We start from the raw sequence: 16,288 nt of genomic DNA, 5'->3' as shown, positions 1-16,288 counted from the left end.
ACCAAACACATCCTCTGAAGAAAAAAGAGAACAAGTTAAAAATCGTGTGTCCGTTTCACTGAGCGGACAAGAAAGAAAAGGCACCTCCGAGTATGGTGGGACTGGTAAGACCTTTATACTGTCTGAGAATTTCTTTAAGTCCACATGCTGGAAGATAAACAAAAGAAACAAACTCATTGAGTCCACCAACTCTTATGTGGCTCCAAATTGCTCTAATAATGTACTTGGTTGGTCCAGCTCCAGAATATATCCAATGATCCAAACCATTGAGTTTTTAGGTAATCATTCGTAAATCATTCTTGTACAAGTTCACTCAAATCGGAAATCGTTTAGCCCTTTAGTTAATGTTGTGAATATTTCATTGTTTATTGACTACATTATGTTCGTCTATTTGTCATCACTCATAAATCATGAAAAATATTTTAAAGTAGATCTAGATGAGTGATTACTGCGGCATTTAAGTTACTAGCGAGTTAGTACATCGGCACTCTTTGATATATATGTAAGCTTGTGAAATCATGGATGACCTATACCTTATATAAATACACAAGCGCCGCAAACACACCCACACTACGGGCCATAAATTTTCTTCTCCCAAATAGGACTATGATGCTGGAGAATGAAACCTCCTCCTTTCTGCAACCTTTGGCCTTCACAATGCTGGCCATTTTCATCATCCTCATATACAGATGGTACTCCTCCACCACAACCACCAACAAAACCTCATCACCACCTTCTCCACCGAAGCTCCCTATCATCGGAAACTTTCACCAAATAGGCTTGGACCCTCATCGCTCACTGCAAAAATTATCTCAACGCCATGGCCCTCTCATGCTTCTTCACTTCGGACGTGTCCCGGTCCTTGTTGTCTCTTCGGCTCAGGCAGCTCAGGAGATCATGAAAACCCATGACCACACATTTTCTGATCGACCCAGGTCCACCAACTTTGAGAAGCTTCTCTACAACTGTAAAGACGTTGCATCTGCTCCTTATGGTGAGTATTGGAGGAAGGTGAAAAGTATATGTGTCATACATCTTTTGAGCAACAAAAGGGTTCGCTCTTTTCGCTTTGTGAGAGAAGAGGAAACCAAATCCATGATCAGCGACATAATGAAATCATCACCATCAGTTTTGAATTTAAGCGAAATGTTTCTGAGGCTTTCCAATGATGTTATATCTAGAGTGGCTCTGGGGAGGAAGTACAGTGGTGAAGGTGGGATGAAGTTTGAGGGACTTTTGCGGGAGTTCTTTGAGTTATTGGGAACTACTAAAATTGGGGACTATATCCCATGGCTTTCTTGGTTGAGCAGTGTCAACGGTTTGGAAGCCAAGTTCGACAAGGTGGCTAAGAAGTTTGATGACTTTTTAGATAAAGTGGTCCAAGAGCATATGGATCAGAGTCCAAAGACTGGAGACGATGACCAAGCGGATTTTGTCGATGTTTTGCTTGCAATTCAGAAAGAAAACTTGCCTGGTTTTTCTATTGATAGAGTTACTATAAAAGCTCTCATCTTGGTAATCATCTCTCTCTCTCTCCCTGTGTTTCTGTTAGAAAGTTATTTAACAGACTGATTAGTACATATATAAGATATTAGATAGCTGAAAAACAAGAACTTCAGTGATATATAAACCACATTAGCATTGTATACTGTTATAAGTTAAGAAGTAAATCAAATCGGATACGTTGTCGTGCTTCCCACTGCTATTTTTCCGTTAAAACTGACTACAATTCTCCCTCCATGTAATAATATGTATTTGTAATACTTTAATTAATAATATAACCTGTTGCAGGATATGTTTACTGCTGGCACTCATACAGCATCTACAGTCCTAGAGTGGGCAATGACCGAGCTTTTAAGGCATCCTAGGGTCATGAAAAAGTTGCAGAATGAGGTACGTGAAATAGTCCGAAAGGAAGAACTCATAACAGAAGATGATTCGATTGAAATGCACTACTTGAAGGCGGTGATAACGGAGACTCTTCGCTTACATCCACCAGTTCCACTACTGTTGCCCAGGATTGCGACCCAAGATGCGGAAATAGGTGGATACAAAATTAAAGCCAAGACACACGTTATGGTCAATGCATGGCAAATTGGAAGAGATCCCAAACTATATGAAAATCCAGAGGAGTTCGAGCCAGAAAGGTTCTTGAATAGTGAGGTAGATTATAAAGGGAATGACTTTCGGTTAATTCCATTTGGTGCTGGTAGGAGGGTCTGTCCTGGAATTCAGTTTGGCATGACTGTTAATGAGATTGCCTTGGCAAATATCGTGCACAAGTTCGACTGGGAGTTGCCTGGTGGAGCAAGTGGGGAGGATTTAGATACGACTGAATCTACGGGTATAACAGTACACAGAAAATATCCTCTCAGAGCTGTTGCTATTCCATATTTATGTTGAAAGATAGAGGCCTTATCCTCTAATGTACGTGTATTGGCCTTTGTATTTTATGTCTAAGGCTCTAAGCCTTCTATCGTCACCTATTATGTTCGCTCTGCCCGTCGCTGCCAAACTAGCATAGCACAACATGCGTGCCATTATCATGAGTGTGAATTTTATGTGTTGTGTTGGGAATTTTTTAATTCATGGTATTTCCTTCAAGGGTCTGTTATCCCTCCAACAGGATCCTCTCTGGATTTTTTGATAAGGATTCTGAAAATTCGTAGATTGTATTTATTTATTGTACATTATGGGATTAATTTTTATCAATCACTATTTGTATTTAATTTTAAATAAAAATATTTAACATAATTTCTGATCGTATATATAATTTACAGATCTTTATAACCCTCACCAAGACAATCCTGATTCGTTATTCATCGTCCATGGCGGCGCGTTTTGTTGAAAAGTCTAAGAGAGAGAAATTCAGAAGATTGTGGAAGATAATCTGGGTAGGGACCGTAGGGTTAGGTTTTGAGCGCTTTCAATGGAAGTCTAAGTTCAGAAGATTGTGGGGTACCTGCAGTAACAATAATGGTATCACCTTTCCTAAATTTTTAGACAGTCAAACTAAAAATCTAAACCACCGAAAGCTGTTGGTTGATTGGTATTTCTTTTGAAAATTTTAAATAGGTCCAATTTTATAGATCATTTTTGAAATAAGTTTAATTTTCAGTGATTTTTAACTTTTGAAATAAGTTCAATTTTTAGTTACTTTGTACCCATATCAAAAAACATCTTTCTCTTTTCAACAATGTTGAAAGAAAGTTTCAAACTGGAATCTCTCAGTCTCATACCTCTTAGATTTAGGCTATAGCTTATATCATAAATGTACCTGTGTATTTTGTTTCAGATTTGGATCCCAGATCCAAGTTGTGAGGATTTTCAACTGTTTATCGTACATTTTATGATCATAAATTATTTTAAATTTATTTATTTAAAATTAAATATAAATAAAACAGATCGTACAAGGTATTATAAATGGCCAAAATTTAAGAATTCTTAGAATTTTCATAAAAAAAATCTGGAAAGGATCCTCATCCTTTTGTTTCTATATAGGCTATAGCCTGTATCAAACAATTGATCAAATCATTTGTCTATTCCATAGCTGTACCATTCAAAAAAGACAGCTGCGGTATCTAAGGTATCGTTTGGTATGCAGACGGGACGGGACAGGACGGAAAGGAATGGAGCGGGAGCAAAGATGCCCTCTGATGGAAACAAGGAGGAAGAAGAAGGAGACGGATAGGTTATAATTTTGTGTTCCACGGATGTGGAACGAGTCGTTCCAGGGAGGTGAGGTGGAACGAAAATTCACCCAAAACTCGTCCCGTGGAATAGCTCGTTCCACCCGTTTTAGGTGCACCAAACGTGGGACGGAACGCCTTATCCCACTTTGTTCCGTCCCGTCCCACGTACCAAACGGTACCTAAGGGAAAAATCTAGAGTAAGGAAGGTACTTAATTTAGACAAGGGATAGGCTTTGATTTCATTTAATGCAGGAGAAATGCTAAAAAGACTATTTTAAAATAGAATTTTCTAGTACTTCATAATTTAATATTAATTTTTATGCTAACATTATAAATCGTTGTACCAAAAATATATATTTTTTTTTTTTTTTTTAATTTGGCCACAAATTCCGTCCCACTCCAGCATTGCTATCATGGGAAGAGATCTTAAGGAGAATTTATTGATAAACAAGAAAAATACAATATGTCAGGGGGGGGACATGAGGCTAAACCCAGACTATTAAATAATTCATAACAACAATTGAAAACCTCTTTTAGCAAAACTTATAACAAAGAGGCTTAGAAAGGTTCTGAGAATAAGTATCTGCATCACAAGGAGGGCATGAATCCCACCAATGGACACCAGGGTGCTCAACACCATAATTGGCTAAACAATTAGTAACTTGATTACCCTCTCTAAAAATATGAGAAATTTGAACCTGCATGGAGGATATTAAAACTCGACAGTTATGCCAACTGACCAAAAGCCTGCATGGGATAGATGTCAAGGAAGGTGAGGATGAAGAGAGAAGATGAACAACCAGTGAGGAGTCACATTCAATCCATAAGGAATGCCAACCTTTATCCCAAGCTAAAGATACAGCATGAATAACAGCATGTAGTTCGGCATCCAAAGAAGTGGTCAAGCCTATTGAACTCGCAAAACAACCAAGAGAATTACCCGTAAAATCTCGAAAGATACCACCAAATGCAGCCACACCAGGGGAACCTTTTGCAACACCATCAGTATTCACTTTGATCCAAGACTGAGAAGGCGGACGCCACAACACCTCAATAATTTTTGGAGCCTTAGCAGGACGTCCACGAACACTAATAGAATGAAGAATGCAAAGCTTTTCCACATAATTCTTCATACAGCCGGAATTGAGAAAATCAATTTCAAGGAGTTGACATTTAATAGACCTTACAACATAATTGATGGAAACAACCTCCTTATGAAAACGAACAGCGTTGCGAGCATGCCAAATAGAATAAAAACCAACTCCAATCATACCCCACCAAAGCAGTTGCACTTGGGTACCAAAACCTTGTTGTAAAGGATAATGGAAAAAGCTAAAAATATCTTGAAATAAATATTGAACTCTGAATAATTCCAAAGCAGAAGACCAAATTTTACATGCAAAAGAGCACTCAAAGAAAATATGTGAAGTAGTTTCCATACCTTCACAATAAAGAGAGCACATAAATGTTATAGCAAAACCTCTTTGCTGCAAGAGATCATCAATTAACATCTTACCATGTAAATACTTCCACAATGTAACCGAATTACGAGGGCGAAAGCAAGATTGCCAAACCCATTGATCCCATTGAACCACTGGTTGTTTATTATGTTTAAAATCATAAGCCAAAGACAAAAAAAAGGTCACCATTTGAAGCAGACAACCAAACTATTTTGTCATCAATCCCATTCTTTGAAGGAAGCCCAATAGAAGAAATATCATCCCAAATGGGCACTAGCGATGAATGTAGAGTAGGTGGGGGAATCCAACAACCATCCACAATAAAATCAGAAACTTTAGCTTGAAAAGCCTTACATAAATTTGGTGGCATACCAAGCCTATCAACTATTGGAAAATCTAACCATCTCGCATGCCAAAAATTAATATTTTGACCATTACCTATCACCCATTTTGATCCATGAAAAATATCTGAAAAAAGAGGACGTAAACCAGGCCAAATGGAGGAACTCTTGTATGTAGAAGACAGTTGTCCAAGACAATTAAAAAACCAACCTTGAAAAAACCGTGAAGCCATAGATGAGGTAACCAAAATGTCACATCCCGGCCCGGGGTAGATCACTTCCCGGGCCCGCTCCACCACCGTAGCACGATATTGTCCGCTTTGGGCTTACCATTCCCTCACGGTTTTGTTTTTGGGAACTCACGAGCAACTTCCCAGTGGGTCACCCGTCATGGGATTGCTCTAACCCCCTTATCGCTTAACTTCGGAGTTCCAACGGAACCCGAAGCTAGTGAGCTCCCAAAAGGCCTCGAGCTAGGTAGGGATGAGAATATACATATAAACTCCCCTGGGTGATGTGGGATGTTACAATCCACCCCCTTAGGGGCCCGACGTCCTCGTCGGCACACACGCGACCAGGGTTAGGCTCTGATACCAAATTGTCACATCCCGGCCCGAGGTAGATCACTTCTCGGGCCCGCTCCACCACCGTACCACGATATTGTCCGCTTTGGGCTTACCATTCCCTCACGGTTTTGTTTTTGGGAACTCACGAGCAACTTCCTAGTGGGTCACCCATCATGGGATTGCTCTAGCCCCCTTCTCGCTTAACTTCGGAGTTCCAACGGAACCCGAAGCCAGTGAGCTCCCAAAAGGTCTCGTGCTAGGTAGGGATGGGAATATACATATAAACTCCCCTGGGCGATGTGGGATGTTACAAAAATATCCCAAAACTTTTTCAATAAAAATGCCTTATTTAAAGCTGAAAAATTACGAATGCCAAGACCTCCTTCATTTAAGGGAACACAACATTTTTTCCATGCCACAATAGCAAATCCCCAAGAATCAGCACATCCAGTCCAAATGAAATTTCAATTCCAACTACGAACATGTTTTAATATCGTAGGTGGCCAAGAATAAACCGAGAAAGTATGAGACAACATGCTTACCACAATTGACTTGACCAAAGTAACTCGACCAGCCATTGAGAGAGAGCGACCTTGCCATTGAGAAAGACGAGAACGTATTTTATCTGCTAATGCTTGAAAATATGCCCTCTTAGGTTTGCCTTTAAAAATAGGAACCCCTAAATAAGTAAATGGAAGCTCACCTTCAGAGACATTGAGCCAGGATAAAATATGCAATCGACGCGCAGAAGCCGATTTCCCAATATAAATACGAGATTTACCTTTACTAATACATTGACTAGAATTCACACCATATTCTTCAATTAAATGCATAAGGTTCATAAGGCTGTGCTTGTCGCCTTTGCAAAAAACCATTATGTCATCCGCATAGAGAATATGAGAAGGAGTAGTCACTCCCCGAGGAGAAGAAATGGGTTTAACCTTTCCAGAATTTACAAGATCTACTAGACTTCGACTAAAAACATCTTCAGCAAGACAAAAAAGGAGAGGGGATAGAGGATCCCCCGTTGTTCCAAAAATATGAGACGACAGAAAATTCAACTTTTGAAAAATTCTTGTTAGCATTTCTCTTACTCCAAAATTAAGTCAAAGAAAGATAAGTTAAAAAACAAAAAATAAAGAAGAAGAAATCATTGCCATATATTTTACTCAGTTAATTGTGCTTAAACTTGTAGATAGGAAATGAAAGAAATTGATGGTTCACCATAAAAGTAAGAGAGAGGATCTTTGCTGGATCCTGAGGATTCCGGAGATCCTTCAATTATATTCGTTCATCATATATTGTACGGTCAGTACCGCACAATATACGATGAACGAATGTGATTGAAAGATCCTTAAGATCCTCTTCGTAAAAGTAATTGGTGATATGGAGAGAATAGTACCTTAACTTCATATTAGCGACATTCTTTAGCTTTCTTCTCGTAAGCTTTAGATGCCAACTGATGGAGGAAAGAGTCAAACCCTAATCAAGAGGAGTTTCTGAACATCCCTTAACCCGAGTTTATCTTGTGTTATGTGTTTGTTCTCGAATTAGAACCAAAGGTATGTACTACCTGAACTGCCGTGAAAGGTACGAGTTCACATGGATCGGTGTAACCACGTACACCTTCGAATAGTTTTCAGTTCATCAAACTACGGGATTAGCACTACTTGGATCTTCAGATAAACCCTTTTATATACTTTCCACTTATAGTTTGGAAGGTTGGGCGTTTGAAACTGCCATGGAGGGCGTTTATGTGCTCTAAAGTTCCATAACATAAGCGCAGTTAGGGAGACACAAGATCGTGACTGTTTGCAAACATACTCCAGCTCCAAATTTTGTTTTGTTTTCTCCCCAAGAAGATTAAAACAGGTGGAGTAGCTAACTAATCTCTTGCAGAAAGTGAAAGAAAATTTTAAAATTAGTGTTTGTTTCTTTAGCTGACAAGAATCTGCAGGCCGGAGCTCGACTATGGTGAACCATGCACACTAGCTAGTGGACTAGCTAACTAATCTCTCTAGTGGACTAGCTAACTAATCTCTTGAAGAAGACAAATTTAAAATTAGTGTTTGTTTCTTTAGCTGACAGAATCTGCAGGCCGGAGCTTGACTATGGTGAACCAGGAAGATTTTGCCGATGTTTACCAAATTTCTTTGAACTGACGTGTTGCTAAAAAGAATTGAGTCCTCTAACTTGTATGTGGATCCAACTTTGCTCTGACTATGCAAAGTAGCAAAAATTGTCGTTAATTTTTCGTTTCTAGTTGGTGAAGGTTATGTGCACACACGTAGATGATAATGTTATCTAATTTCAGATTTTATTCGCCTCGCGACTAGTGTAAAAAGGAGATATGCAAATAGTTCGGTACTATCCAACCGAATTTTAAATCATATTCGGCAGATGATTGCTGAACAGGTAGGAAAACATAAGCACTCTCATTGGCAGAGGAAGATAGCAATTCTGTATAAGGCCTAAACAAGCAGTCTTCTGGTTTGCCAAAAAAAAAAAAAAAAAAACCAGCAGCCTTCTGAGAAACAGCAATTAGACTTTGAAACATTTCGTTCCCATCAACAGCTTTAGGATTCAACTCTGTGTTCTTAGATATCTAGCCAGCCATGGATGTGGAATTCTGATTTAGGCAAAACACAAAATATCATGGATTTTCTATAACCTACAAGTTGACGCGTGTGCTGCTAGTGGTGGGGTGGTTGGGCAACCTGACCCCTGTAAATTTTTATTAAACATTTATCATTTTTTAAGTTTTGATTCTCAAATACGAATTTAAATTACATTATTGCTGGATCAGTATGATGTTTAGCCATTCCCCTACTTCCTTAGTGTAGATATATCGTTTGCTCAAAAAAAAAAAAAAAACAAACCTTAAACGGTGTTTGTACGTTTAAAATCAAAGATAATACATATACACAAACATACTAATATTATAGGTTTTTTTTTTTTGGTTAAATTAAACGTAGCTGAAGCTCATTGGTATATTTGAAACCAAATGCATGTCTTCATATATAAAAAAGGGAATACGATTCTCTCATCTCTTTTTTTCTTTTTCTTTTTCTCTCCTCTTATTTGAATGGTTACGGTTAAATCGTGTCAACATCTTATATTAATTTTTATAGAAAGAGAAAAACAAAATAAAGAATGTGAGAGGAGGGGATGAAAGGAAATAGAAAGAGGAAATGAGAGAATCCTAATCCATAAAAAAAGTACCCATCTAGTCAGTTATAAATAGAGTAAATTGTAGCTATGATCTCTTAATTTTAACTCAATTGGAGCAATGATCCCTTAACTAAAAATCCATTACAATTGGTCTCTCAACTCATCAAAATGTGTAGTTATGGTCCCTTAACTAAAAATTCATTACCATTGATCCCTCAAGTTTAATTCAACTAGAGAAATGATCCCTTAACTTTAACCCAATTGTAGTAATGATCCTTTCAACATAACTCGTTTTGACAACATTTTTGACGTAGCTGACGAAAATGACCATAATTACACACTTTGATGTGTTGATGGATCCTTATTATATAAATGGTTATTCTAACATAACTTATTTTGACAAAATTTTGACGAAATTAATGAAAAAGACTATAGTTACACATTTTGATAAGTTGAGAGACCAATGGTAATGAATTTTTAGTTGAGGAACCATTACTCCAATTTAATTAAAGTTAAGGAACAATTACTACGATTTATTCTTATAAATATACAAATCGAAGGTCATTTATCAAACACACTCATATAACCAACATACAATTACACGTACTCATAGTTTGTACAAAAAGAAAGATACTTGTACTATTAATGGCTTTTTTTTGCTTAAAAAAATAGAGGAGCAATTCAATAGCTACAACGATCATAACCAACAAAAGTGCGAATAAAATAGATGTTAGCATCATGTACACTATATATATTGAAAGAACAAAAAAAACTGAGCAAATTAAACCTCATTTGAAGATTGAACACATAAGGATCGACTGAAATAGTCTGAATTAATGGTGTATGGTAGAAATAGGAGGAAGAAAGAAAGATGGAATGACATTAGAGGCGTTCACCTTCAGTATCTACAATCAATTAGGATAGTAATACAAAAATTTATCTCCGATTATTTATTTATTTATTTATTTTTGTCAAATAGCAAACTTTATTAAATTTGGATTGGAATGTTTACATCTTTAGCAAGAACATTAAATACAAACTCCGGACCAATAGTATTCCAATGGAAGACACCTTCATGTGAGGCAACATATGAGGCTACAACATGCACAGCGGCATTTCCTTTCCACTTGACAAACCCAAACCTCACCCCTTGTAATTGAGATACTAACTGACCAATATCATGAATATAGCATTCCAAAGTCGCATCCACCCCATATTTCCCATTAAGCATTGTAATTATCACCTGAGAATCCGACTCAATCTCCACATCCACATAACCCAACTCCAAACAAACCAATAAAGCCGCACGAATAGCTGCAGCTTCCGCCATTGCCGCCGTATTGAAAAACAGTCCACCCTCTCCCCCAGCCACTTGCAACAACCCAGCAAAATCCCGCATAATCCATCCATAACCACCTTTGCATGTCTTAGCACACCATGCACCATCACAGTTGACCTTCATCACCCAAAAAACTGGCCGCTTCCAGCGTACAGGCTGCCCATCAAACACAGCCCCACCCACGGCCCCATTCCCCCCAGATTCTTTATTTGCCGCAGAGGTGTAGACTTTAAATTCCAATAGTTGCTTCCTTACCAAGTGAACCATCTCCATTGGATCATGTGAAACTTCACGAAAAAGATACCATATAGAGAAATAGATAGTGGCAGACAGAGAAGAGTAGGGAGAAGCCGTTTGTATTACAAATGAATTTCTTGGATGAGATCCATAAAACCTCCATAATTTGAATCCGGATGAGATCCAAATACAATTTTCATCACTTGGATGCGAGTCAATGGACTGGCCATCAATCATCATATTTATCCTGATTTGTTTATTCATCAAAATAAAACTACAAATACTTGTAAGTTAAACTATTAAACACTACATGCTAATATACATTGTTGATCGTTTTTTACCGGACCTTCTTTATAAGTGATTCTGAGTTTGATCCTTGTTTCCCACTTCTTTGTTAGTTATTAGGGTGCAGGGTGGGGCTACACCTATATGTTCCTCTCTCTCTCTCTCTCTCTCTCTCTCGCTCTCTCTAGAGAAATATCATGAACATTAAAAAAAATTAAAAACAAGGAAAGAAAGAGAAAGTCATCACCTTTGCAATGGTTGACTATAATATGGTTAGGGGAATCAACTGGTATGGTTCTCCATGGCAAATTTTGTGCATCCTCGTATATATCTAGAATTGGTCAGGTATCAAGGATTGGATTAAGATAGATAACTTTTAAAATTCCACGTGCATTAAGGGTAGAGAAAAATGATTTTTATTTTCTTATTTGGAAGGGATTGCAGACGGAGTAGACATGAAAGAAACCTTCACCTTTCTCACCCTTCCATTTTACGAAGAATTGAATAGGTAAGTATTTTTTATTAATCCATCTCCTACCCACAAGTTGGCTTAATTTTTGTTTTTCTTTCCTTTAACAAACCATGAAAATAGTGACCTATTTGTTTCAATCCAATCCATTACACCAAACGGGACCCCAGCTAACATATCTAACGCAAAGTAGAAACTTCAATTTTATGTGGCTTCTAATTTGTAATGGAAACTGCAACATGTTAAGCAGAAAATGTAGACACCTCCAACATATGAAGCAGAAAATGCAGACACATGGCCTATTTAAGACAAAATTTTTATAAAAGTTTTAGGACGTCATATGTTGCAATCACCGATTTCCGGGCGGTGGTTTCATTTTTTATGATACATTGGTGCATGAAGATGTTTATTTAAACAAGCTTCACAGAAGGAGATGCGCACACATTTTCTTTTGCTAATATTGCTAGAGTGATGGATAAAACCTCCTTGTTTTTGCTACCTTCGACCATCACACTGTTGGCCATTCCTCATCCTCCTACACAGATGGCACAACTCCGCGTCAACCACCAACAAATCCCCCTCACCCCCTTCGCCATCAAAGCTCCCTATCATCGGCAACTTTCATCAACTAGGGTTCCACCCTCATCGCTCACTTCACGCCTTATCTCAACGCCATGGCCCTCTCATGCTTCTCCACTTTGGACGTGTCCCGGTCCTTGTAGTCTCTTCATCTGAGGCTGCCCGCGAGATCATGAAAACCCATGATCTCACATTTTCTGACCGACCCAAGTCCACCAGCGCTGAGAAACTCTTCTACAACTGCAACGATGTTGCATTTGCTCCTTATGGAGAATACTGGAGGCAGGTGAAAAGTGTATGTGTCCTAAATCTTTTGAGCAACAAAAGGGTTCGCTCTTTTTGCCCGGTGAGGGAAGAGGAAACCAAATCCATGATCAGCCACATAGAGCAATCATCATCATCAGTTTTGAATTTAAGTGAAATGTTTGTGCGGCTTACTAATGACGTGGTATGTAGAGTGGCTCTGGGGAGGAAGTACAGTGGCAGAGATGGTGAGAGGACGTTTAAGCAGCTTTTGGGGGAGTTTGGAGAGTTAGTGGGGACTATCGATTTCGGGGACTATGTTCCATGGCTTTCTTGGTTGAGTCATGTCAACGGTTCAAAGCAAAGTTGGACAAGGTGGCTAAGCAGCGGGATGACTTTATAGACGGAGTTATTCAAGAACACATGAACTATAGTTCAAAGAGTGGAGATGATGAGCAAAAGGATTTTGTGGACGTTTTGCTTGGGATTCAGAAAGGAAACTTGACTGGTTTCCCGATTGATACAGTTACTATAAGGGCTCTCATCCTGGTAACTCTGTATCTCTCTCTCTTATATATATAATTATATATATTATGTTAGAGGTTTATATATATATATATATATATATATATATGTATGTCAGAGGTTAATATCTTAATCAACATAAATCATTCATGTAGGATATGTTTGCTGTTGGCACTGATACAACATATACAGCCCTAGAGTGGGCATGACTGAGCTTTTAAGGCACCCAAGGGTCCTGGACAAATTACAGACTGAGGTACGAGGAATAGTCGGTAATGGAGCACACATAACAGAGGATGATTTGGTAGAAATGCACTACCTGAAAGCGGTGATTAAGGAGACTCTTCGCTTACATCCACCAGTTCCATTACTAGTGCCCAGGGTGTCGACCCAAGACGTGGAAATAAGTGGTTACAACATTGGAGCCAAGACGCAAGTTTTGATTGTAGGAATCCTTATTGGACTCAACTAGTATTGATAATAATGAGTCAACATATTTGAAATTATAAGTCAGTTGGGGTTTTTTAAATACGTGGAAAAACCATAGCCCATAATTGAGGAGCTTCATCCATAGTGCTTGCGGTTTGAAGCACGTATCAGGTCCACTACATGCACGATGGAATTAGAGGCAACGGTGGAATAACCATGTTCCACGATAGATGGAAGTTGGGGAACACTAACTCTATAAAAAGGATTCCCTGCTCACAGAGAATTTCTTCTTCGATTTGGGACTATCACCATAAGAATATTCAGATCTCTAGTGAGTAGAAGAGTCTCTTTGAAACACGACCATGTCTTCTGCAGGTTATCTTCATCTATGTAATTAAAAACTATGATGTGTTCGAAAATATTTGATTTATTCCAACATTTGGTATCAGAGCACACTAAAAAGACCTGGAACCAATATGTTTGTGTTTAATTTTTTCTGTATGATGAGTTCTGCAATTTTAAATTAATATCATCATGCACTTTTTGCATTATTTAAGTTGTTTAAATTATATATGTCATTCTCTGGTGATGAGATTCATGCAACGTCCACATTTTTCTCAAAAGAAAGTATGTATGAGCAGGCAAGATATTTAAATCACGCATGGTGTCTTTGTTCAGCATAAACTCTTGTCCAAAGGCCTGAGATATGAGTATGAAAAGATTATCCTTTAATGGCAGTCTGTACCTCTTGCTCATAAGTGTGGTACAAACATGCATTGGTTAGTTACTAACAATAATTAGATGTCTTCTGCAGCCATGAATTTCTCTTCGATTGAGCCTTTAAGTGGAGGAAATTTCAAGAAATGGAAGCAAGACATCGAGATTGTCCTGGGCCTGATCGACCTCGAGATTGTCCTGTGCACCAACTGTCAAAAGTAGAAAACCAGAAAGGACAATTAATGGACTATAAGAGCATTATCATATTGCTTTATTAATTTGTCATGATGTTGAATTTTACAGACAGAACCAAATGTATTTATTCTGATGTGGCTATATATCGATGAACGTTGAATCGTTCAAATCTTGCACTACCGATAAATGTTGAATACTTTGTTTCCGTATTAGTATTCCATAAGGGTAATGATCCTCGAGTTTCTTTCTGTGGAGCTCGATAATAGTTCTGCATGTTTCTCTATCTCTCACTTATTTTTGGGACCACAGCGTGTATCATCATCCGTTACTACACGGCCAACCAGAAAAGAAGATGAGGATTTGCCTGGCATATTTCTGTTAGTAAAACAAGGTGGAAAATCTGAATGGTACAAAGTAATTGAGGTGGCTTCCTTGCCGATTGACGACTAGTAGGTGCCACCGAAACCAAATCTCAGTATATTGAAATTGATTACGACAACTAGGGGTGCCATACCAGAAACTCCGATGCACTGAATTTTGGTTTCCAATGGCTCTACTTCAATTGCTAAAGGAACACTCTTTGCTTCTTGCATTCAGTTTCCTCATATTGTTGCTCAAGTTTATCTTTGAGGATAAGTGACGGAAAAGAAAACTCAAACTTCCACCAAGCCCTCCAAAGCTACCTGTCGTTGGTAACCTTCACCAGCTGGGAAAAAACCCCTCACCTATCTCTTTGCGGATTGGCAGAGAAGTATGGCCATGTTAGAGAAGAAGTTGCTCGTCTGGTTTGTCGGGTTGCAGAGTCTTATCCTGGCACCACCAATCTGACCAAGATATGCTTGCTGTATTACGTTCAGAACAGCAACCTTTGAGCTTGCTCCAGCTCAACTTCTGCATAGCTTGGATTGGGAGCTTCCTCCGGGTATACAGCTAAAGATTTGGACCTGGAAGAAATTTTTGGTATCACAATGCACAGGATAGCCAATCGGAATGTCGTTACCAGACTGCGGTTTCCGTGAGACGAGAAGACTCACGCATTGCCTTTTGCCTATATCTCAGAAGCAGACTCACGCATTGCTCGTCTGGTTTGTCGGGTTGCAGAGTCTTATCCTGGCACCACCAATCTGACCAAGATATGCTTGCTGTATTACGTTCAGAACAGCAACCTTTGAGCTTGCTCCAGCTCAACTTCTGCATAGCTTGGATTGGGAGCTTCCTCCAGGTATACAGCTAAAGATTTGGACCTGGAAGAAATTTTTGGTATCACAATGCACAGGATAGCCAATCGGAATGTCGTTGCCAGACCGCGGTTTCGGTGAGACAAGAAGACTCACGCATTGCCTTTTGCCTATATCTCAGAAGCAGACTCCTAAAGTAAATGGAAGAAAGAACAAGATGATTCCCCGCTTGCCACGGCATGCGTAAGAAGTTATTCAAGTTCTGCGCAATATATAATGATTGATAAAAGAAAATTACTTATAGCAGAATTCACAGGACAAATACATTGCTAGGCCAAAAAACCGCTATGAGAGAAAAAGAAGAGAAAAAACTAGTACTAGACTAGAACGTGTTTTACTAGGCATAACTGTCCAACAAATTTTGCTGGCTCAGTGGCTCATCTTGTTTGGGTTAATATTTGAACATTGGGCTGCAAATATGAGAAAGCCCAGAGATGCCAATTAAAAGAAAACTTGCCTGAAGCCTAGCACCAGGTCCAGAGACAAATTGGCGCCTCCCCATTAATGCATAGACCATGTACCTATGATTTAATGACAAGTGATGGAGACTAACTCACAATCAGCCAAAAAACACTTTTTAGTGGCAATAAAAGTAAAAAGCTGATGACTACCCTTTAGATGCTTTCAGGCAAGAACAAAGTTGCAGCAGTCGGGCTAATTGGCCTATCAAAGCAGCAAGAGGCCTCAGAGACAATGTGTAAGAACCCGTCCCGGGTTTTATGTAAGAAAATGGGTATTTTTGTATTTTCACTAAGTTTGGGAGATACCTTCCTTTTTAAAATTGTTTTTGAACCTTAATTGG

At 38.7% G+C, this 16,288-nt stretch overlaps 2 protein-coding genes and 1 pseudogene across 2 annotated transcripts; 2 read left to right on the top strand and 1 right to left on the bottom strand.

Annotated features, from left to right (window-relative positions):
* Positions 1-252: 252 nt before the first annotated feature.
* Positions 253-2,556, top strand: LOC137710981 (cytochrome P450 736A117-like). Its single transcript, XM_068450164.1, has 2 exons — positions 253-1,515; positions 1,792-2,556. The coding sequence occupies exons 1-2, from the start codon at positions 523-525 to the stop codon at positions 2,401-2,403; spliced, it is 1,605 nt and encodes a 534-aa protein (XP_068306265.1). The 5' UTR covers positions 253-522; the 3' UTR covers positions 2,404-2,556.
* Positions 2,557-10,218: 7,662 nt separating this feature from the next.
* LOC137710168 (uncharacterized) lies at positions 10,219-10,842 on the bottom strand. Its single transcript, XM_068449116.1, has one exon. It carries the CDS (start codon positions 10,840-10,842, stop codon positions 10,219-10,221), a length of 624 nt encoding a protein of 207 aa, XP_068305217.1.
* Positions 10,843-11,546: 704 nt separating this feature from the next.
* LOC137710167 (cytochrome P450 736A117-like) lies at positions 11,547-14,419 on the top strand (annotated as a pseudogene).
* The last annotated feature ends 1,869 nt before the right edge of the window (positions 14,420-16,288 follow it).

This window comes from Pyrus communis, chromosome 12, assembly GCF_963583255.1.
Source record: "Pyrus communis chromosome 12, drPyrComm1.1, whole genome shotgun sequence".
Classification (NCBI taxonomy): Eukaryota; Viridiplantae; Streptophyta; class Magnoliopsida; order Rosales; family Rosaceae; genus Pyrus; species Pyrus communis.
Note: the sequence above shows the minus strand (reverse complement) of the source record. Positions and strands in the feature narration are given on the sequence as shown.